The sequence below is a fragment of the Phaenicophaeus curvirostris genome, unplaced genomic scaffold (assembly GCF_032191515.1).
Source record: "Phaenicophaeus curvirostris isolate KB17595 unplaced genomic scaffold, BPBGC_Pcur_1.0 scaffold_175, whole genome shotgun sequence".
NCBI lineage: Eukaryota > Metazoa > Chordata > Aves > Cuculiformes > Cuculidae > Phaenicophaeus > Phaenicophaeus curvirostris.
The window spans coordinates 21270-43613 of record NW_027206795.1 but is presented as its reverse complement, the minus strand read 5'-3'; the positions used below and the strand labels follow the sequence as shown (position 1 = coordinate 43613).

The following is a 22344-nucleotide window of genomic DNA, read 5'->3' as shown; positions in this document are numbered from 1 at the left end:
AAACCCGGTGTCTCCACACTAATGAGCTTAATTTACGCAAATGAGCTTCATTTATGCAAATGAGCGGGGACCCCCCCCCCTCCGCGCGCTTTCCGGGGGGGGCGGGGCCTCCCCTTCCCGCGGGCGGGAAAAGGCGCGGGGGGGCGGGGCTGCGCATGCGCAGTTCGCTCCTCCCGCCCCTGGAGGTTCCCCCCCCCTCCCTTTCCCGCCAGTCTCCGCTTCCGGAGGCTGCGAAGGCGGAACGGGGGTTCGGGGGGGGGTTTAGCGGGGGGTGGGGGGGGGAGGGAAACCCCGCGGCCACCGGGATGAGCGACGGCAACCGGCGGCGTCCATGACAGGTGAGAAAGCGCCGCTGTTTTCCTTCTTCCCCCCCGCGCTTTCCCTCCTTTTTCCCTCTTCCCCCCCCCCCCGCCTCGCAATGGACTCGCCCGCCCCCCCCCCCTTCCCCCGCGCCGGCCGCCGCGGGGAACGCACCAACCACAGCGTGAGGGGAGGGGGGGAGCTCTCCACACACACACAAACCCCCCCCAACCCCCCCCAAGGACCCGCGATGAGCCCGCCCGACCCGGGCTGGGGAGGCTGCGCGGAACGAACCATCGCGGGGGCGGGGGGGGGGGGGGGAAGTTTATCTCCATGGATTTTTGGGCGGAGGGGGGGGTGGTGGCAGGTTTTGAGGGCAGCCTGGAAGGTTTTGGGGTCAACCTGAGATGTTTTGGGGTCCTCTGGGTGTATTCTGGGGGAACCTGGAAGGTTTTGGGGTCAACCTGAGATGTTTTGGGGTCAACTGACACGTTTTGGGGTCAACCTGAGATGTTTTGGGGTCAACCTGGTGTGTTTTGGGGTCAACCTGTGGGGTTTTGGGAGAACCTGGAAGGTTTTGGGGTCAACCTGGTGTATTTTGGGGTCAATGGACACGTTTTGGGGTCAATGGACACGTTTTGGGGTCAACCTGGTGTATTTTGGGGGAACCTCGAAGGTTTTGGGGTCAACCTGGTGTATTTTGGGGTCAACCTGGTGTATTTTGGGGTCAACTTGACACATTTTGGGGTCAACCTGTCAGGTTTTGGGGCAGCCTGGAAGGTTTTGGGGTCAACCTTAGATGTTTTGGGGTCAACTGACCCATTTTGGGGTCAAACTGACCCGTTTTGGGGTCAACCTGAGATGTTTTGGGGTGAACCTGGCACATTTTGGGGTCAACCTGACAGGTTTTGGGGTCACGCTGGTGTATTCTGGGGGAACCTTGCAGGTTTTATGGTCAGCCTGGTGTTTTCTGGGGGAACCTGGAAGGTTTTGGGGTCAACCTGACACATTTTGGGGTCAACTGACACATTTTGGGGTCAAACTGACACGGTTTGGGGTCAATGGACACGTTTTGGGGTCAACCTGAGATGTTTTGGGGTCCTCTTGGTGTATTCTGGGGGAGCCTGGAAGATTTGGGGTCAACCTGGTGTATTTTGGGGTCAAACTGACACGTTTTGGGGTCAACCTGAGACATTTTGGGGTCAACCTGGTGTATTTTGGGGGGTCCTGGCACGTTTTAGGGTGAGCCCGGTGTATTTTGGGGTCAACCTAGTGTGTTTTGGGGGAGCCTGGCAGGTTTTAGGGTCAACCTGGGGTATTTTGGGGTCATCCTGAGACGTTTTGGGGTCAGCCTGGTGTATTTTGGGGGAACCTGGAAGGTTTGGGGTCAACCTGGCACGTTTTGGGGTCAACCTGTGGGGTTTTGGGGCAGCCTGGAAGGTTTTGGGGTCAACCTGAGACGTTTTGGGGTCAGCCTGGCATGTTTTGGGGTCAGCTTGGCAGCTTTTGGGGGACCCTGGCTGGTTTTGGGGTCAAACCGACACATTTTGGGGTCAAACTGAGATGTTTTGGGGTCAAACTGAGATGTTTTGGGGTCAACCTGGCACATTTTGAGGTCAACCTGACACGTTTGGGGTGAGCCCGGTGTGTTTTGGGGTCAACCTGACACATTTTGGGGTCAACCTGTCAGGTTTTGGGGCAGCCTGACGTATTTTGGGGTCAACCTGGCACGTTTTGGGGTCAACATGACACATTTTGAGGTCAACCTGAGATGTTTTGGGGTCAGCCTGGTGTATTTGGGGGGAACCTGGAAGGTTTGGGGTCGAACTGAAACATTTTGGGGTCAACTGACACATTTTGGGGTCAAAATGACACATTTTGGGGTCAAACTGACACGTTTTGGGGTCAATGGACATGTTTTAGGGTCACGCTGGTGTATTTTGGGGGATCGTGGCAGGTTTTGGGGGCAACCTGTTGGGTTTTGGGGTCAACCTGTTGGGTTTTGGGGCAGCCTGGCATGTTTTGGGGGAACCTGGAAGGTTTTGAGGTCAACTGAGACGTTTTGGGGTCAGCCTGGCACGTTTTGGGCTCAGCCTGGCAGGTTTTGGGGGACCCTGTCTGGTTTTGGGGTCAAACTGACACATTTTGGGGTCAACCTGGCACCTTTTGGGGTCATCCTGACACCTTTTGGGGTCAGCTTGGCTGGGTTTGGGGTCAACTGACACGTTTTGGGGTCAACCTGAGACATTTTGGGGTCAACCTGAGACATTTTGGGGGCAGCCTGGCACATTTTGGGGTCAACTTGACACATTTTGAGGTCAACCTGACGCATTTGGGGTCAACCTGACACATTTTGGGGTCAACCTGACAGGTTTTGGAGTCAACCTGGTGTATTTTGGAGGAACCTGAAAGGTTTGGGGTCAACCTGACACATTTTGGGGTCAACCTGAGATGTTTTGGGGTCAACCTGACCCAGTTTGGGGTCAACCTGGCGTATTTTGGGTTTGTGTCCCCCGAGGGAGCCAGGAACGGGGTTTTTTTGGTCGGGTTTTGAGCTCCCACCTCCCCTGGGATCCCTCGGGGGTGAATCCGAGCCCTAATTATCCTTGGAAATAACCGGAACCCTCGGCGAACGCCTCCGACGATGCTCGTTCCTGCTCTTCGTTAGCTCTCAAGAGCTTCTTTTCCTCGAATCGTGGGGTTGGGTTTGGAGGGACCTTAAAGAAGATCCAGTTCCACCTCGTTTCCACGAGCAGGGACGCCTCCCAGGGGATGAAGCTCCTCAAGGTGCGTCCAATGTGGCCTCGGACACCTCCAGGGATGGGGCAGCCACAGCTTCTCTGAGGAACCTCAACCCTCGGAGTGAATATTCCTCCTTATTTCCAGTCTCCATCCTCTCCTCTCTGCTTTGTCCCCGTTTCTCCTCGTCCCGTTGCTCCGAGACTTTTAAAAAGTCCCTCCCCGGCCTTCCTGGAGCCCCTTCCGGTCGCTCCGAGGTCTCCTCGGAGCCTTCTCCAGGCTGAACGACCCCAACTCTCTCAGCCTCTTCCTCCTAGAGAAGGTTCTTCGGCCTCTCGGATCATCCCTGTGGCCTCCTCGGGACCAACAGCTCCATCTCCTCCTTACGCTGAGGATTCCAGAGCTGGACGCGGGACTCCAGTTGAGGTCCCCAAGTCCTTCTCGGGGCTTCTCTCCATCCCATCCGCTCGGATTTAAACCCTCGGATCGCCCCAAACCGGCTGTAGGACCTTCCCCTTGGCGTGGTGGGACCTCCTGAGGTTCTCCCAGCCTCCCTGCTCCAGCTTCTCCAGGAATGAGACCAGGATGAGGTAGGACTGAAATATTTAGAAGATATTTTTTAATGGAGCGGAAGCACCGGAGCTTTCATGGAGGAAACACCCTTTGGGACGACCTTCTGGCTCGGAGGAGACGCGTCTCTGGGTTGGGGGTTGGTGGGAATGGTTGGACTCGATGATCCGATGGCTCTTTTCCATGTTCTATGAATCTCCGTGAAGAAGCAAGAGGCTAATTCTTTTCCGATAGCCCCCGAGTCTCTTTTGGGTGATGAACGAAGCTCGAGGTTGACTCTTCAAACTCAAGAACCGTGGAGGCTCTGAAGTTTTTCTCCACCAACTGAAACCAACTCTTGAAATCTCAGATTTTTTTCCCTTCCTCTTGCTCTTCTCACCGTTATTTCCAACTTGTTGATGCGGAATTTATCGGCTCGATGACTCCTGGAGTTTTTACGTTCTTCTACAAATAATTCTTGATAGATCTGAAGCCACCAGAGGCTTCGGCTTCTTCTCCACCTGCTTCTGGAGGCGAATCGCTGCTCCTAAACCATCGTTCCCATGGGATTAAAACTATGATTAAACGATTAAAACTATGATTAAACGATTAAAATGATTAAGAAGGGTGGGAAAGCCAGAAAAGGAGGTTGAAGAGGGTTGGATCTGCTCGTCTTCGCTGGAACCCAGCCGGGAGCAGAACCATCTGGAGATGATTCCTGCTCCTTATTCCCGTGTTTCCCGGTGCCGGCATCGCAGGGATCGTCCCGGAAGCTCCGTCAGGAATTGATCTCGAGCTTCTCCGGCTCTTCCCCGGCTTCGGACACCCCTGGAGAGCTCCAACCTCTCGTACCTGCTTGGAGATTTAGAAGCTGGGGGTTTATTTTCCCGGGATGAAAGCCCGAGGATGGAGACGGACAACGAGCCCAAGGAAGACTCGGGGAAATGTCAAGCGAGGACAATCCCCTCCGGCCACCGCCCCTCGTTTTCGGAGCTGGGAATTAATTTTATGGCTCGGATTAAATTTTCCTCTCGCTGTTTGTCTTCCAAGAGACCAAGCTGCCCCTTTTGGACTTTTCCAACCCTCCTGAGGCTTTTTAATCCCGTTTTCTCCCGGCAACTCCCTTTTTTTTTCCATTTTGGGAATTTTCGGGGGGGCAGAGGAGGGTTTAATTGGTGTCGGGGAGCAGCGCCGGCGATGAAAAAGCTTCGAGAGCTTTGCTGCCCTTCCTGAAAGGTCTCTTGCTTCTCTTCCTTCTCGTCCAGGTTGGTTCTGCTCCTCCCGCAGCCGCCGGCGTCGGAATTAGCCGCTTCCCGGATCCGGCGGCAGCGACGGGCTCGGCGCCCGCGGCTCCAGCATGAACGAGGTGGTGGTGGTGAAGGAGGGTTGGCTGCACAAGAGAGGTAAGAGATGGAATCGCGGAGCTGGAGATGGAATCGCGGAGCTGGAGATGGAATCGCGGAGCTGGAGACGGAGAAAAAGAGAGAGATGGAATCGTAGAAATAGGGGAAGATGGAATCGTAGAAATAGGGGAAGATGGAATCGTAGAAGTAGAGAGACACGGAATCATAGAAATAGAGATGGAATTGTAGAAATAGATGTGGAATCATAGAAATAGAGATGGAATCGTAGAAGTAGCGATGGAATCGTAGAAGTAGCGATGGAATCGTGGGAGCAGAGAGAGATGGAATTGTAGAAGTGGAGAGAGACGGAATCGTAGAAGTGGAGATGGAATCGTAGAAGTGGAGATGGAATCGTAGAAATGGAGATGGAATCATAGAAGGAGAGAGAGATGGAATCGTAGAAGGAGAGAGAGACGGAATCGTAGAAGGAGAGATGGATTCATAGAAGTAGAGAGATGGAATCGTAGAAATAGAGATGGAATCGTAGAAATAGAGATGGAATCGTAGAAATAGAGATGGAATCGTAGAAGCAGAGAGAGACGGAATCGTAGAAGTGGAGATGGAATCGTAGAAGTGGAGATGGAATCGTAGAAGTGGAGATGGAATCGTAGAAATGGAGATGGAATCGTAGAAATGGAGATGGAATCGTAGAAGGAGAGAGATGGAATCGTAGAAGGAGAGAGAGATGGAATCGTAGAAGTGGAGATGGAATCGTAGAAGGAGAGAGAAATGGAATCGTAGAAGTAGAGAGAGGCGGAATCGTAGAAGTAGAGAGAGGCGGAATCGTAGAAGTAGAGAGAATCGTAGAAGGAGAGAGAGATGGAATCGTAGAAGCGGAGAGAGACGGAATCGTACAAACAGAGACGGAATTGTAGGAGCAGAGAGTCGGAATCGTAGAAATAGAGACGGAATCGTAGAAATAGAGAGAGACGGAATCGTAGAAATAGAGAGAGACGGAATCGTAGAAGTAGAGATGGAATCGTAGAAGTAGAGATGGAATCGTAGAAGTAGAGATGGAATCGTAGAAGTAGTGAGATACGGAATCGTAGAAGTAGAAAGAGACAGAATCGTAGAAGTAGAGAGAGATTGAAGACCGTACGTCGTACGTCACCGAGACCGTCCGTCATGTGGAATGGTTGGCCTCGATGATCCTGTGGGTCTTTTCCAAGCCCGGTGGTTCTACGAGTCACTCATCCTCCACTTCTCTCGCAGGGGAATACATCAAAACCTGGCGGCCTCGCTATTTCCTGCTCAAGAGCGACGGCTCCTTCATCGGCTACAAGGAGCGGCCCGAGAGCTCCGATCACAACTTGCCGCCGCTCAATAACTTCTCCGTGGCTGGTAGGTTCCGAGTTGGCGTTGGATGAGGCGCCTTCCAAGGCGCTGACGCTATTGGGATGAGGGGTTCGGGTCCCAAAGACTCTTTTCTCGTGGTTTAATCCGGTTTTGGTCTTCGCAGAGTGCCAGTTGATGAAGACGGAGCGGCCGCGGCCCAACACCTTCGTCATCCGGTGCCTGCAGTGGACGACGGTCATCGAGAGGACCTTCCACGTGGATTCTCCTGAGGAGCGGTAGGTCCCTTCCTTGGAAAAACGCCACGTTCTGGGGTTCCTCACTTGCGGAAAACCCCGAAAACCCTTTTCATCCACCCCGGGAGTCGCAAATCCCTTTTTCCTCCGTAGCGAGGAGTGGATTCGAGCCATCCAGACGGTGGCCAACAGCCTCAAGAACCGGGAATCGCAAGAGGACGTGACGGATTTCAAGTGCGGCTCTCCCGGCACCGAGGAGATGGACGTGGCCGTTGGCAAAACCCGCAGCAAAGCTGTGAGTGCTGGATCAGGATCGGCTGAGCGAGAGAACCCGGAGCGAAACAGCTCCCGGGTCGTCTCCGTTGGCGCCTCAGACTCTTCCGCACCTCCGATTTCTTCCCTTCTGTCTCCGCAGACCATGAACGATTTCGATTACCTGAAGCTCCTGGGCAAAGGCACCTTCGGCAAAGTCATCCTGGTGCGGGAGAAGGCCACGGGATGCTACTACGCCATGAAAATCCTCCGCAAAGAGGTCATCATCGCCAAAGTAGGTGCCGAGGGGAGGAGGCGGAAGGGCTCGAAGCAGAGAATCGCCAGGTTGGGAAGGACCCACTGGATCCTCCAGTCCAACCGTCCCCAGAAGTCCCCAACCCGTGTCCCTCAGGGGGCTTTTAAACCCTCCAGGGTTGGGGTTTCCTCAACCCCCTCCCTCTTCCAGGGCCCAATGACCCTTTCCATGAAGAATCTTCTCTTGATGTCCCATCTGAGGCTCCCCGGGTGGAGCTGGAGGCCGTTCCCCCTCGTCCTGTCCCCTCGGGAGAAGAGCCCAGCTCCCTCCTCTCCACAACCTCCTCGCAGGGAGTTGGAGAGAGCAACGAGCTCTCCCCTCGGCCTCCTCTTCTCCAGCTCCCTCAGCCGCTCCTCTTCTTCTCCAGCCCCTTCCCCAGCTCCGGGCTCTTCTCCGGAGGCTCCAGGCCCTCCAGGTTCTCCTCGGGGCCCAGAGCTGCCCCCAGGATTCGAGGTCGGGTCTCCCCAGAGGCCGAGGGAGAAGAACCTCCCTGGGGGCTGCTCCAAGCCAAGATGCCCTTGGCCTTCTTGGCCCCCTGGGCCCCTGCTGGCTCGTGTCCCACCGACCCCCCCAGGTCCTTCTCCTCCAGGGCCCTTTCCAGCCGCTCTCCTCCTCGCCGGGAGCTGCCCCCCGGGGTCGTTGTGCCCTGAGTTCCTGGTTGACCCTCATCCCGTTGCTCTCAGCCCGTGGATCCAACCAGCTCAGCTCATGGAATAATTTGAGCCAGAACAGGCCCTTAGAAGTCGTCTAGTCCAGCCCCGCGAACCCCTAAACCCCAGGAATTGTCGTCATTCCCATCCTCAGCCCCGTCCTCCTCGACCCAACGCAGCCGCCCATCGGTTTGTCCCTCGGGGAGTGACACCGGGGTGGGAATGGCTCTTTGGAGCATCCAGCCCTTCCCCTGGGAATGACGAGGAGCGTTGCTAAACCTCAGCTTTGAGGCTAACGGGTGTTTCCGTTCCCCTCTCGCTCTCCAGGACGAGGTGGCGCACACGGTCACGGAGAGCCGCGTGCTGCAGAACACCCGACACCCCTTCCTCACCGTGAGTTCTGCTCCACAACCACCTTTCCCTTCCCTCCTCGCCTCCTCCGCAACCACAACGTCTCCAAAAACCCCGTTTTTCCCTTTTTTCCAGGCCCTAAAATACGCCTTTCAGACCAACGACCGCCTCTGTTTCGTCATGGAATACGCCAACGGCGGCGAGGTAGGAGCTGGGGCCTTCCCAGGGCCTGGAAAACTCCTTTCCGCGCGTTAAATCCTTGTTTGCAGCTCCTCAGCCCACAATTTCCTCCACGATCTCCTCTCCGCGTGTGGTTTGGGGGGTAGAACACGCTCCTCTCCAGCTTTTCCAGCTCTCTGCTCGCTGGAACCACCACGAGGAGCTCGGGATCCTCGTTTCCAGCTCAGGGTCCTCGTTTCCAGCTCAGGGTCCTCGTTTCCAGCTCAGGGTCCTCGTTTCCAGCTCAGGGTCCTCGTTTCCAGCTCAGGGTCCTTGTTTCCAGCTCAGGATCCTCGTTTCCAGCTCAGGGTCCTCGTTTCCAGCTCAGGATCCTCGTTTCCAGCTCAGGATCCTTGTTTCCAGCTCAGGGTCCTCGTTTCCAGCTCAGGGTCCTCGTTTCCAGCTCAGGATCCTTGTTTCCAGCTCAGGATCCTTGTTTCCAGCTCAGGATCCTTGTTTCCAGCTCAGGATCCTTGTTTCCAGCTCCTCATCCCACAATCTCCTCCGCAATCTCCTCTCCACGTGTGGTTTGGGGGGTAGAACACGCTCCTCTCCAGCTTTTCCAGCTCTCTGCTCGCTGGAACCACCACGAGGAGCTCAGGGTCCTTGTTTCCAGCTCAGGGTCCTTGTTTCCAGCTCAGGATCCTCGTTTCCAGCTCAGGGTCCTTGTTTCCAGCTCAGGATCCTCGTTTCCAGCTCAGGGTCCTCGTTTCCAGCTCAGGGTCCTCGTTTCCAGCTCAGGGTCCTTGTTTCCAGCTCAGGGTCCTCGTTTCCAGCTCAGGGTCCTTGTTTCCAGCTCAGGGTCCTTGTTTCCAGCTCAGGATCCTTGTTTCCAGCTCAGGGTCCTTGTTTCCAGCTCAGGGTCCTTGTTTCCAGCTCAGGATCCTTGTTTCCAGCTCAGGGTCCTTGTTTCCAGCTCAGGATCCTCGTTTCCAGCTCAGGATCGTTGTTTCCAGCTCAGGGTCCTCGTTTCCAGCTCAGGGTCCTCGTTTCCAGCTCAGGGTCCTCGTTTCCAGCTCAGGATCCTTGTTTCCAGCTCAGGATCCTTGTTTCCAGCTCAGGATCCTTGTTTCCAGCTCAGGATCCTTGTTTCCAGCTCCTCATCCCACAATCTCCTCCGCAATCTCCTCTCCACGTGTGGTTTGGGGGGTAGAACACGCTCCTCTCCAGCTTTTCCAGCTCTCTGCTCGCTGGAACCACCACGAGGAGCTCGGGATCCTCGTTTCCAGCTCAGGGTCCTCGTTTCCAGCTCAGGGTCCTCGTTTCCAGCTCAGGGTCCTCGTTTCCAGCTCAGGGTCCTTGTTTCCAGCTCAGGGTCCTTGTTTCCAGCTCAGGGTCCTTGTTTCCAGCTCAGGATCCTCGTTTCCAGCTCGGGATCCTTGTTTCCAGCTCAGGGTCCTCGTTTCCAGCTCAGGGTCCTCGTTTCCAGCTCAGGATCCTTGTTTCCAGCTCAGGATCCTTGTTTCCAGCTCAGGATCCTTGTTTCCAGCTCAGGATCCTTGTTTCCAGCTCCTCATCCCACAATCTCCTCCGCAATCTCCTCTCCACGTGTGGTTTGGGGGGTAGAACACGCTCCTCTCCAGCTTTTCCAGCTCTCTGCTCGCTGGAACCACCACGAGGAGCTCAGGGTCCTTGTTTCCAGCTCAGGGTCCTTGTTTCCAGCTCAGGATCCTCGTTTCCAGCTCAGGGTCCTTGTTTCCAGCTCAGGATCCTCGTTTCCAGCTCAGGGTCCTCGTTTCCAGCTCAGGGTCCTTGTTTCCAGCTCAGGGTCCTCGTTTCCAGCTCAGGGTCCTCGTTTCCAGCTCAGGGTCCTTGTTTCCAGCTCAGGATCCTTGTTTCCAGCTCAGGGTCCTCGTTTCCAGCTCAGGGTCCTTGTTTCCAGCTCAGGATCCTTGTTTCCAGCTCAGGATCCTTGTTTCCAGCTCAGGGTCCTTGTTTCCAGCTCAGGATCCTCGTTTCCAGCTCAGGATCCTCGTTTCCAGCTCAGGGTCCTCGTTTCCAGCTCAGGGTCCTCGTTTCCAGCTCAGGATCCTTGTTTCCAGCTCAGGATCCTTGTTTCCAGCTCAGGATCCTTGTTTCCAGCTCAGGATCCTTGTTTCCAGCTCCTCATCCCACAATCTCCTCCGCAATCTCCTCTCCACGTGTGGTTTGGGGGGTAGAACACGCTCCTCTCCAGCTTTTCCAGCTCTCTGCTCGCTGGAACCACCACGAGGAGCTCAGGGTCCTTGTTTTCAGCTCAGGGTCCTTGTTTTCAGCTCAGGATCCTTGTTTCCAGCTCAGGATCCTTGTTTCCAGCTCGGGATCCTTGTTTGCAGCTCAGGGTCCTTGTTTCCAGCTCAGGATCCTTGTTTCCAGCTCAGGGTCCTCGTTTCCAGCTCAGGGTCCTTGTTTCCAGCTCAGGGTCCTTGTTTCCAGCTCAGGATCCTTGTTTCCAGCTCAGGATCCTCGTTTCCAGCTCAGGGTCCTTGTTTCCAGCTCAGGATCCTCGTTTCCAGCTCAGGATCCTCGTTTCCAGCTCAGGGTCCTTGTTTCCAGCTCAGGATCCTCGTTTCCAGCTCAGGGTCCTTGTTTCCAGCTCAGGATCCTCGTTTCCAGCTCAGGGTCCTCGTTTCCAGCTCAGGGTCCTCGTTTCCAGCTCAGGGTCCTCGTTTCCAGCTCAGGGTCCTCGTTTCCAGCTCAGGGTCCTCGTTTCCAGCTCAGGGTCCTCGTTTCCAGCTCAGGGTCCTCGTTTCCAGCTCAGGATCCTAGTTTCCAGCTCAGGATCCTTGTTTCCAGCTCAGGGTCCTTGTTTGCAGCTCAGGATCCTTGTTTGCAGCTCAGGATCCTTGTTTCCAGCTCAGGATCCTTGTTTCCAGCTCCTCATCCCACAATCTCCTCCGCAATCTCCTCTCCACGTGTGGTTTGGGGGGTAGAACACGCTCCTCTCCAGCTTTTCCAGCTCTCTGCTCGCTGGAACCACCACGAGGAGCTCAGGGTCCTTGTTTTCAGCTCAGGGTCCTTGTTTTCAGCTCAGGATCCTTGTTTCCAGCTCAGGATCCTTGTTTCCAGCTCGGGATCCTTGTTTGCAGCTCAGGGTCCTTGTTTCCAGCTCAGGATCCTTGTTTCCAGCTCAGGGTCCTCGTTTCCAGCTCAGGGTCCTTGTTTCCAGCTCAGGGTCCTTGTTTCCAGCTCAGGGTCCTTGTTTCCAGCTCAGGATCCTCGTTTCCAGCTCAGGATCCTCGTTTCCAGCTCAGGGTCCTTGTTTCCAGCTCAGGATCCTCGTTTCCAGCTCAGGATCCTCGTTTCCAGCTCAGGATCCTCGTTTCCAGCTCAGGGTCCTTGTTTCCAGCTCAGGATCCTCGTTTCCAGCTCAGGGTCCTCGTTTCCAGCTCAGGGTCCTCGTTTCCAGCTCAGGGTCCTCGTTTCCAGCTCAGGGTCCTCGTTTCCAGCTCAGGATCCTTGTTTCCAGCTCAGGGTCCTTGTTTGCAGCTCAGGATCCTTGTTTCCAGCTCAGGGTCCTTGTTTCCAGCTCAGGATCCTCGTTTCCAGCTCAGGATCCTCGTTTCCAGCTCAGGGTCCTTGTTTCCAGCTCAGGGTCCTTGTTTCCAGCTCAGGGTCCTTGTTTCCAGCTCAGGGTCCTTGTTTCCAGCTCAGGATCCTCGTTTCCAGCTCAGGATCCTCGTTTCCAGCTCAGGGTCCTTGTTTCCAGCTCAGGATCCTCGTTTCCAGCTCAGGATCCTCGTTTCCAGCTCAGGATCCTCGTTTCCAGCTCAGGGTCCTTGTTTCCAGCTCAGGATCCTCGTTTCCAGCTCAGGGTCCTCGTTTCCAGCTCAGGGTCCTCGTTTCCAGCTCAGGGTCCTCGTTTCCAGCTCAGGGTCCTCGTTTCCAGCTCAGGATCCTTGTTTCCAGCTCAGGGTCCTTGTTTGCAGCTCAGGATCCTTGTTTCCAGCTCAGGATCCTTGTTTCCAGCTCAGGGTCCTTGTTTCCAGCTCAGGGTCCTTGTTTCCAGCTCAGGATCCTCGTTTCCAGCTCAGGATCCTCGTTTCCAGCTCAGGGTCCTTGTTTCCAGCTCAGGATCCTCGTTTCCAGCTCAGGATCCTCGTTTCCAGCTCAGGATCCTCGTTTCCAGCTCAGGGTCCTTGTTTCCAGCTCAGGATCCTCGTTTCCAGCTCAGGGTCCTCGTTTCCAGCTCAGGGTCCTCGTTTCCAGCTCAGGATCCTTGTTTCCAGCTCAGGGTCCTTGTTTGCAGCTCAGGATCCTTGTTTCCAGCTCAGGATCCTTGTTTCCAGCTCAGGGTCCTTGTTTCCAGCTCAGGATCCTCGTTTCCAGCTCAGGATCCTCGTTTCCAGCTCAGGGTCCTCGTTTCCAGCTCAGGGTCCTCGTTTCCAGCTCAGGGTCCTCGTTTCCAGCTCAGGGTCCTCGTTTCCAGCTCAGGATCCTTGTTTCCAGCTCAGGGTCCTTGTTTGCAGCTCAGGATCCTTGTTTCCAGCTCAGGATCCTTGTTTCCAGCTCAGGATCCTTGTTTCCAGCTCAGGATCCTTGTTTCCAGCTCCTCATCCCACAATCTCCTCCGCAATCTCCTCTCCACGTGTGGTTTGGGGGGTAGAACACGCTCCTCTCCAGCTTTTCCAGCTCTCTGCTCGCTGGAACCACCACGAGGAGCTCAGGGTCCTTGTTTTCAGCTCAGGGTCCTTGTTTTCAGCTCAGGATCCTTGTTTCCAGCTCAGGATCCTTGTTTCCAGCTCGGGATCCTTGTTTGCAGCTCAGGGTCCTTGTTTCCAGCTCAGGATCCTTGTTTCCAGCTCAGGGTCCTCGTTTCCAGCTCAGGGTCCTCGTTTCCAGCTCAGGGTCCTCGTTTCCAGCTCAGGGTCCTCGTTTCCAGCTCAGGATCCTTGTTTCCAGCTCAGGGTCCTTGTTTGCAGCTCAGGATCCTTGTTTCCAGCTCAGGATCCTTGTTTCCAGCTCAGGGTCCTTGTTTCCAGCTCAGGATCCTCGTTTCCAGCTCAGGATCCTCGTTTCCAGCTCAGGGTCCTCGTTTCCAGCTCAGGGTCCTCGTTTCCAGCTCAGGATCCTCGTTTCCAGCTCAGGATCCTTGTTTCCAGCTCAGGATCCTTGTTTCCAGCTCCTCATCCCACAATTTCCTCCACGATCTCCTCTCCGCGTGTGGTTTGGGGGGTAGAACACGCTCCTCTCCAGCTTTTCCAGCTCTCTGCTCGCTGGAATCGCCACGAGGAGCTCAGGGTCCTTGTTTCCAGCTCAGGATCCTTGTTTGCAGCTCAGGGTCCTCGTTTCCAGCTCAGGATCCTCGTTTCCAGCTCAGGATCCTTGTTTCCAGCTCAGGGTCCTTGTTTCCAGCTCAGGGTCCTTGTTTCCAGCTCAGGGTCCTTGTTTCCAGCTCGGGATCCTTGTTTCCAGCTCAGGGTCCTTGTTTCCAGCTCAGGATCCTTGTTTCCAGCTCCTCATCCCACAATCTCCTCCGCAATCTCCTCTCCACGTGTGGTTTGGGGGGTAGAACACGCTCCTCTCCAGCTTTTCCAGCTCTCTGCTCGCTGGAACCACCACGAGGAGCTCAGGGTCCTTGTTTTCAGCTCAGGGTCCTTGTTTCCAGCTCAGGATCCTTGTTTTCAGCTCAGGGTCCTTGTTTCCAGCTCAGGGTCCTTGTTTCCAGCTCAGGGTCCTTGTTTCGAGCTCGGGATCCTTGTTTCCAGCTCAGGGTCCTTGTTTCCAGCTCAGGATCCTTCTTTTCAGCTCAGGGTCCTCGTTTCCAGCTCAGGGTCCTTGTTTCCAGCTCGGGATCCTTGTTTCCAGCTCAGGGTCCTTGTTTCCAGCTCAGGATCCTTCTTTTCAGCTCAGGGTCCTCGTTTCCAGCTCAGGGTCCTTGTTTCCAGCTCAGGATCCTTCTTTTCAGCTCAGGGTCCTCGTTTCCAGCTCAGGGTCCTTGTTTCCAGCTCAGGATCCTTCTTTTCAGCTCAGGGTCCTCGTTTCCAGCTCAGGATCCTTGTTTTCAGCTCAGGATCCTCGTTTCCAGCTCAGGGTCCTTGTTTCGAGCTCGGGATCCTTGTTTCCAGCTCAGGGTCCTTGTTTCCAGCTCGGGATCCTTGTTTCCAGCTCAGGATCCTTGTTTGCAGCTCAGGATCCTTGTTTCCAGCTCAGGATCCTTGTTTCCAGCTCAGGATCCTTGTTTGCAGCTCAGGATCCTTGTTTCCAGCTCGGGATCCTTGTTTCCAGCTCGGGATCCTTGTTTCCAGCTCAGGGTCCTCGTTTCCAGCTCAGGGTCCTCGTTTCCAGCTCAGGGTCCTCGTTTCCAGCTCAGGGTCCTCGTTTCCAGCTCGGGATCCTTGTTTCCAGCTCAGGGTCCTTCTTTTCAGCTCCTCATCCCACAATTTCCTCCACAATCTCCTCTCCGCGTGTGGTTTGGGGGGTAGAACACGCTCCTCTCCAGCTTTTCCAGCTCTCTGCTCGCTGGAACCACCACGAGGAGCTCGGGATCCTTGTTTCCAGCACCGTTTGTTCCCCTTCTCCCTTTTATTTCGTGTTTTTCTCCCTTCCCTCCAGCTCTTCTTCCACCTGTCGAGGGAACGCGTCTTCACCGAGGACCGAGCCCGTTTCTACGGGGCGGAAATCGTCTCGGCGCTCGAGTATCTCCACTCCCGCGACGTCGTCTACAGGGACATCAAGGTACCGGCTCCTTCTCAAGATGCGGAATCGCTCCCAGCTCCCCTCGGAGTCATAAAATCGGAGAATCCCCAGGTTGGAAGAGACCCACGGGATCATCGGGTCCAACCGTCCCCATCGATCACTGAGCCGTGTCCCTCAGCACTAGAGAAATTAGAGAATTGTAGAAATCAGAGAATCATGGAAATGAATCATGGAAGTCCTAGAATTGTGGGAATCCTAGAATTGTAGAAATTACAGGATCGCAGGAATTGTAAGATTGCAGGAATGGTGGAAATTGTGGGATTGGGGAAGTTGTTGTAGAGTCGTGGAACTTCTTGTAGAGTCGTCGAAGTCCTAGAGTCGTGGAATTTATGGAATGACCAGGTTGGAAAGGACCCACTGGTCCCTCTGGAAGGGGAGACGGAGTCGTAGAGGGGGAGACGGAGCCGTAGAGGGGGAGACGGAGCCGTAGAGGGGGAGACGGAGTCGTGGAGGGGGAGACGGAGCCGTAGAGGGGGAGACGGAGTCGTGGAGGGGGAGACGGAGTCGTAGAAAGGGAGACGGAGCCGTAGAGGGGGAGACGGAGCCGTAGAAAGGGAGACGGAGTCGTAGAAAGGGAGACGGAGTCGTGGAGGGGGAGACGGAGTCGTAGAAGGGGGAGACGGAGTCGTAGAGGGGGAGACGGAGCCGTGGAGGGGGAGACGGAGCCGTGGAGGGGGAGACGGAGCCGTAGAGGGGGAGACGGAGCCGTGGAGGGGGAGACGGAGCCGTGGAGGGGGAGACGGAGCCGTAGAGGGGGAGACGGAGTCGTAGAAAGGGAGACGGAGTCGTGGAGGGGGAGACGGAGTCGTGGAGGGGGAGACGGAGCCGTAGAGGGGGAGACGGAGTCGTAGAGGGGGAGACGGAGTCGTGGAGGGGGAGACGGAGTTGTGGAGGGGGAGACGGAGTCGTAGAAGGGGGAGACGGAGCCGTAGAGGGGGAGACGGAGCCGTGGAGGGGGAGACGGAGCCGTGGAGGGGGAGACGGAGTCGTAGAAGGGGGAGACGGAGCCGTGGAGGGGGAGACGGAGCCGTAGAGGGGGAGACGGAGCCGTGGAGGGGGAGACGGAGTCGTAGAAGGGGGAGACGGAGTCGTGGAGGGGGAGACGGAGCCGTGGAGGGGGAGACGGAGCCGTGGAGGGGGAGACGGAGCCGTGGAGGGGGAGACGGAGTCGTGGAGGGGGAGACGGAGCCGTAGAGGGGGAGACGGAGCCGTAGAGGGGGAGACGGAGTCGTGGAGGGGGAGACGGAGTCGTAGAAAGGGAGACGGAGTCGTAGAGGGGGAGACGGAGCCGTAGAAAGGGAGACGGAGTCGTGGAGGGGGAGACGGAGTCGTAGAAAGGGAGACGGAGCCGTAGAGGGGGAGACGGAGCCGTAGAGGGGGAGACGGAGTCGTAGAAAGGGAGACGGAGTCGTGGAGGGGGAGACGGAGTCGTAGAAGGGGGAGACGGAGTCGTAGAGGGGGAGACGGAGCCGTGGAGGGGGAGACGGAGCCGTGGAGGGGGAGACGGAGCCGTAGAGGGGGAGACGGAGCCGTAGAGGGGGAGACGGAGTCGTGGAGGGGGAGACGGAGCCGTAGAGGGGGAGACGGAGTCGTAGAAAGGGAGACGGAGTCGTGGAGGGGGAGACGGAGCCGTGGAGGGGGAGACGGAGTCGTGGAGGGGGAGACGGAGTCGTAGAAAGGGAGACGGAGCCGTAGAGGGGGAGACGGAGTCGTGGAGGGGGAGACGGAGCCGTAGAAGGGGGAGACGGAGCCGTAGACGGGGAGACGGAGCCGTAGAGGGGGAGACGGAGCCGTAGAAGCGGGGATGGAGTGGTAGAAATCGAGGTCATCTCCCATCTCTGCGTTTTCCCAGCTGGAGAACCTCATGCTGGACAAAGACGGACACATCAAAATCACCGACTTTGGTCTCTGCAAGGAGGGCATCACGGACGGAGCCACCATGAAGACCTTCTGCGGGACGCCCGAATATCTCGCTCCGGAGGTAATTAAAGCGTTTCCGGAGCCAGGAAGCTCCTGGCGGAGCCGTTGGGGTTGTCTCCAGGCTGGGTTCCCCTTCTCCTCGCGTTCCTGCCTGGTTCTCATCGTCGTTCTCTCGCTTTCCTGCCCTTTTTAATCAGTTTTGCTCCCTTCGCTTGGAAATTTTCCTCCTCTCGCTTGTAATTTCGGAGTTTTAGCATCAGCTTCGAAGACAAGAGGCGTCTTCGATGTCTTGAAGAGAATCAAATCTCTTCTTGAAACTCGTTTTGCCTCCAAGAACGTTGCTCAGGTTAATACTCGCAGGGATTTATCAACGTCTTCGCCTGCAGGAGCAGGTGGAGAAGAAGTGGAAGCCTCTAGTGGCTCCAGACTCATCAAAAAGACTTTTCTGCTTGGGAAACTGCCACCCTGGGGCCGGGAGAGGGAAACGAGCTCCTGGGTGGAAAAGTGGTTGGATGGAGGGCCCAGAGAGTGGTGGGAGATGGAGTTAACTCCAGCTGGAGGCCAGGGACACGTGGAGCCCCAGGGCTCGGTGGTGGCTCCAGCCCTGCTCAAGGTCTTTATCCATGACCTGGATGAAGGTGTCGATGCACCCTGAGTGAGCTTGAAGGTGACACTGAGCTGGGTTGGAAGCTGGAGCTGCTGGAGGGGGTTGAGGGTCTCCAGAGGGATCTGAGCAGCTTGGATCCATGGGCTGAGAGCAACGGGATGAGGGTCAACCAGGAACTTGGGGCACAACAGCCCCGGGCAGCTCCCGGCGAGGAGGAGAGCGGCTGGAAAGGGCCCTGGAGGAGAAGGACCTGGGGGGTCGGTGGGACACGAGCCAGCAGGGGCCCAGGGGGCCAAGGAGGCCAAGGGCATCTTGGCTTGGAGCAGCCCCCAGGGAGGTTCTTCTCCCTCGGCCTCTGGGGAGACCCGACCTCGAATCCTGGGGGCAGCTCTGGGCCCCGAGGAGAACCTGGAGGGCCTGGAGCCTCCGGAGAAGAGCCCGGAGCTGGGGAAGGGGCTGGAGAAGAAGAGGAGCGGCTGAGGGAGCTGGAGAAGAGGAGGCCGAGGGGAGAGCTCGTTGCTCTCTCCAACTCCCTGCGAGGAGGTTGTGGAGAGGAGGGAGCTGGGCTCTTCTCCCGAGGGGACAGGACGAGGGGGAACGGCCTCCAGCTCCACCCGGGGAGCCTCAGATGGGACATCAAGAGAAGATTCTTCATGGAAAGGGTCATCGGGCCCTGGAACAGGGAGGGGGTTGAGTCCCCAACCCTGGAGGGTTTAAGGGGCGGGTGGACGAGGTGCTGAGGGACACGGGTCAGTGGTCGATGGGGACAGTTGGACTCGATGACCCGGTGGGTCCTTTCCAACCTGGGCCTTCTCCGATTGGTCCTCTAGGTCTTGGAGGACAACGACTACGGCCGCGCCGTGGACTGGTGGGGCCTGGGGGTCGTCATGTACGAGATGTTGTGCGGCCGCCTCCCCTTCTACAACCAGGACCACGAGCGCCTCTTCGAGCTCATCCTGATGGAGGAGATCCGCTTCCCTCGCACCCTCAGCCCCGAGGCCAAGTCCCTCCTGGCCGGGCTCCTCCGGAAGGACCCCAAGCAGAGGTGAGATGCTTCCACCGCCCCCACCGGTGGCTCCAGAAGGATTTCGGGGGGGGATCCAGACGCCGTTTTCCGTCCCCTCAGGCTCGGAGGAGGCCCCAGCGACGCCCAGGAGGTGATGGAGCATCGCTTCTTCGCGCCCATCCGCTGGCAGGACGTCCTCCAGAAGAAGGTGGGAAGGGGAGCGGGAGGCTCGGAGGGAGGAGAAGGAGCAGCTGGACCTCCGGCGAGCTCCATCCCGCTCGTTCCCATCAGCTCGTGCCGCCCTTCAAGCCCCAAGTGACGTCCGAGATCGACACCCGCTATTTCGATGAGGAGTTCACGGCTCAGTCCATCACCATCACCCCTCCGGATCGCTGTGAGTCCTTCCGGGGTCGCCTCCTCCCCTTCGCGTTGGATTTGAGCGTCTCCCAGATCTCCTGCCGCCTTGAGGGGTCTGGGAGATGGATCTTTTCCAACCTTAAGATTTCGAGGAGATGATCTCCAAGATCTTTTCCAACCTCAAGTTCTCTAGGAGATGATCTCCAAGATCTTTTCCAACCTCAAGTTCTCTAGGAGATGATCTCTGAGAACTTTTCCAACCTTGAGGGGCCTGGGAGATGGATCTTTTCCAACCTTAAGATTTCGAGGAGATGATCTCCAAGATCTTTTCCAACCTCAAGTTCTCTAGGAGATGGTCTCCAAGATCTTTTCCAACCTCAAGTTCTCTAGGAGATGGTCTCCAAGATCTTTTCCAACCTCAAGATCTCGAGGAGATGATCTCCAAGATCTTTTCCAACCTCAAGATCTCTAGGAGATGATCTCTGAGATCTTTTCTCACCTTGAAGGGCCTGGGAGATGGATCTTTTCCAACCTTAAGATCTCAAGATGATCTCCCAGATCTTTTCCAACCTTCTCCCCCTCCCTCTGCCTTTCCAGACGACACCGTGAGCTCCTTGGACAACGACCAGCGGACGCACTTCCCTCAGTTCTCCTACTCGGCCAGTATCTGCGAGTGAGATCCGGCCTCGGGCTTCCACCTCCCAGGAGAAGGAGGAGAAGGAGAAGGAGAAGAAGGAGGAGGAGGACGAAGCTTTGAGGAAGCTCCCGGCCGAGGGAATTTCTCCTCCCTGCAGCAGGAGAAGCCTCTTGGGCTCCTTCTGGAAGATCTTCCCCCCCAAGGGCTCTTGGCCCCCTCCCTCCGAACTGCTTTGGGTTGAATAATTATTATTATTAATTATTATTATTATTATTAATTTGGCTTCTCTGGTGCCTTCGAGCCGGGAGGTGACGCCGAGGGGACGGGACTTCCCGGCGGCTCCCGGTGCCACCAAGGGCGGCTCCGAGCGCGGAATCCGGTGCCCGGCGCCGCGTCCCCCCGGGGACAACTTGAATAAAGTCGCTTTGGTCCTTCTTAGGAAACGAGGGACGGTCCCCGTGTCCCCATCCCTGTCCCCATCCCTGTGTCCCCATCCCTGTCCCCATCCCCGTGTCCCCATCCCCGTGTCCCCATCCCCATCCCCGTGTCCCCATCCCAATCCCCATGTCCCCATCCCCATGTCCCCATCCCCGTGTCCCCATCCCCGTGTCCCCATCCCCGTGTCCCCATCCCCATCCCCGTGTCCCCATCCCAATCCCCATGTCCCCATCCCCATGTCCCCATCCCCGTGTCCCCATCCCAATCCCCATGTCCCCATCCCCGTGTCCCCATCCCCGTGTCCCCATCCCTGTGTCCCCATCCCAATCCCCGTGTCCCCGTCCCCATCCCCATGTCCCCATCCCCGTGTCCCCATCCCCGTGTCCCCATCCCTGTGTCCCCATCCCAATCCCCGTGTCCCCGTCCCCATCCCCATGTCCCCATCCCCGTGTCCCCATCCCCATGTCCCCATCCCCGTGTCCCCATCCCCATGTCCCCATCTCCCATGTCCCCATCCCCGTGTCCCCATCCCCATGTCCCCATCTCCCATGTCCCCATCCCCGTGTCCCCATCCCCATGTCCCCATCCCCATGTCCCCATCCCCGTGTCCCCGTCCCCATCCCCGTGTCCCCATCCCCGTGTCCCCATCCCAGTCCCCATGTCCCCATCCCCGTAGCCCCATCCCCGTGTCCCCATCCGTGTGTCCCTCATCCCCGTGTCCCCATCCTTGTCCCTGTGTCCCTCATCCCCTTGTCCCTGTCCCCATGTCCCTGTCCCCGTCCCCCTCATTCTCTTCCCTCTCTGGTTCTTCTTGGAAAGGGACTGGGGGGACTGGGAGGGGGACTGGGAGAACTGGGGGGACTGGGAGGGGGACTGGGAGGGGGACTGGGAGAACTGGGGGGACTGGGGGGACTGGGAGGGGGACTGGGAGAACTGGGGGGACTGGGAGGGGGGACTGGGGGTGGTTGGAGGACTGGGAGGACAACGAGGCAAACTGCAAGGACACGGGTCGGGGGAACTGGGAGGACTGGGAGGACTTGGAGAGGGACTGGGAGAACTGGGAGGGGGTCGGGGAGGACTGGGGGGGGGCACTGGGAGGGGAACTGGAGTGACTGGGAGGGGAACTGGGAGAACTGGGAGGGGAACTAGTGTAGAAACTGGGAGGGGAAGGACTGGGAGGAGTAGGAGAGGAACTGGGAGAACTGGGAGGGGAATGAGGGGAACTGGGAGGGAAACGGGGAGGGCTGGGAGGGGAACTGAGAGAACTGGAGGGGGGAAACTGGGAGAACTGGGAGGGGAACTGGGAGGACTGGGAGGGGAACTGGGAGGGGAACTGGGGGTACTGGGAGGAGCACTGGGAGGACTGGGAGGGGAACTGGGAGGAGCAGGAGGGGAACTGGGAGAACTGGGAGGACTGGGAGGACTGGGAGGGGAACTGGGAGCACTGGGAGGGGAACTGGGAGAACTGGGAGGGGAACTGGGAGCACTGGGAGGGGAACTGGGAGCACTGGGAGGACTGGGAGGGGAACTGGGAGCACTGGGAGGGGAACTGGGAGGAGCAGGAGGGGAACTGGAGGGACTGGGAGGGGAACTGGGAGCACTGGGAGGGGAACTGGGAGCACTGGGAGGGGAACTGGGAGGGGAACTGGGAGCACTGGGAGGGGAACTGGAGGGACTGGGAGGACTGGGAGGCCGGGACCAGTGCAGAAACACAACTTTATTCTTATTTTTCCCGGGAGGGAGGGGGTTAAAAATTTGGGGGGGGGGGGGGGGGAAGCATAAATAATGGGGGTTCAGTGCAAAAAGGGGGGGTCCCTACCAATAAATTACTAGGGGGGGCAGGGGGGTGGTGCCCGCCCCCCCCCCCAAAAAAAATCAGTGGGGGGGGGGGTCGGGTCCCAGCGCCCCTCGGTACCGGTCATGGGGGCTCCCCCCCCCCCCCGAAATTTTGGGGCCCCCCCAAAACCCAGAGGGGGTGGTCAGGGCTCCCCTGTGTGTTCTGGGGGGGGGGGCTGTACAAGGGGAGAGTGGGGGGGGTCCCCAAAACCTGGGGGGGGGGGGTCTGTGCAATCTGGGGGACTTAGAGCCCCCCCCTTGGGGGTTTGGGGGGGGCTGGAGAGTGGGGGGGGTCCCCAAAACCCAGTGTGTGGGGGGGTGTCTGGATAGAGGGGGCGGTCCCCAAAACCCAGTGTGGGGGGGCTCTGTGCAATATGGGGGGGCAGAGCCCCCCCCTTGGTGGTTTGGGGGGGCTGGAGAGTGGGGGGGGTCCCCAAAACCCAGTGTGGGGGGGGGTGTGTCTGGATAGAGGGGGGGGTCCCCAAAACCTGGGGGGGGTCTGTGCAATATGGGGGGGTCAGAGACCCCCCTCTTGGTGGTTTGGGGGGGGCTGGAGA

The 22344-nt window shown here is 57.5% G+C and overlaps 1 protein-coding gene across 1 annotated transcript; it reads left to right on the top strand.

Moving 5' to 3' along the window:
- The first annotated feature begins 252 nt into the window (after positions 1-252).
- On the top strand, positions 253-19959 carry LOC138734724 (RAC-beta serine/threonine-protein kinase). The gene is made up of 14 exons (XM_069882519.1): positions 253-338; positions 4854-4991; positions 6204-6332; positions 6451-6562; positions 6674-6815; positions 6936-7067; positions 8066-8131; positions 8225-8293; positions 14843-14965; positions 16839-16967; positions 18344-18558; positions 18640-18727; positions 18811-18913; positions 19474-19959. Exons 2-14 carry the CDS (start codon positions 4946-4948, stop codon positions 19551-19553), a joined length of 1434 nt encoding a protein of 477 aa, XP_069738620.1. The 5' UTR covers positions 253-338; positions 4854-4945; the 3' UTR covers positions 19554-19959.
- The last annotated feature ends 2385 nt before the right edge of the window (positions 19960-22344 follow it).

What these genes read in the sequence shown, in the direction of transcription:
- LOC138734724 (XM_069882519.1), top strand. Translation starts at nt 4,946, where the DNA reads ATGAACGAGGTGGTGGTGGTGAAGGAGGGTTGGCTGCACAAGAGAG. An exon ending in CGGAAGGACCCCAAGCAGAG is followed by an intron (nt 18,559 to 18,639) that starts GTGAGATGCTTC and finishes CCGTCCCCTCAG; the next exon opens with GCTCGGAGGAGGCCCCAGCG. An exon ending in AGGACGTCCTCCAGAAGAAG is followed by an intron (nt 18,728 to 18,810) that starts GTGGGAAGGGGA and finishes CGTTCCCATCAG; the next exon opens with CTCGTGCCGCCCTTCAAGCC.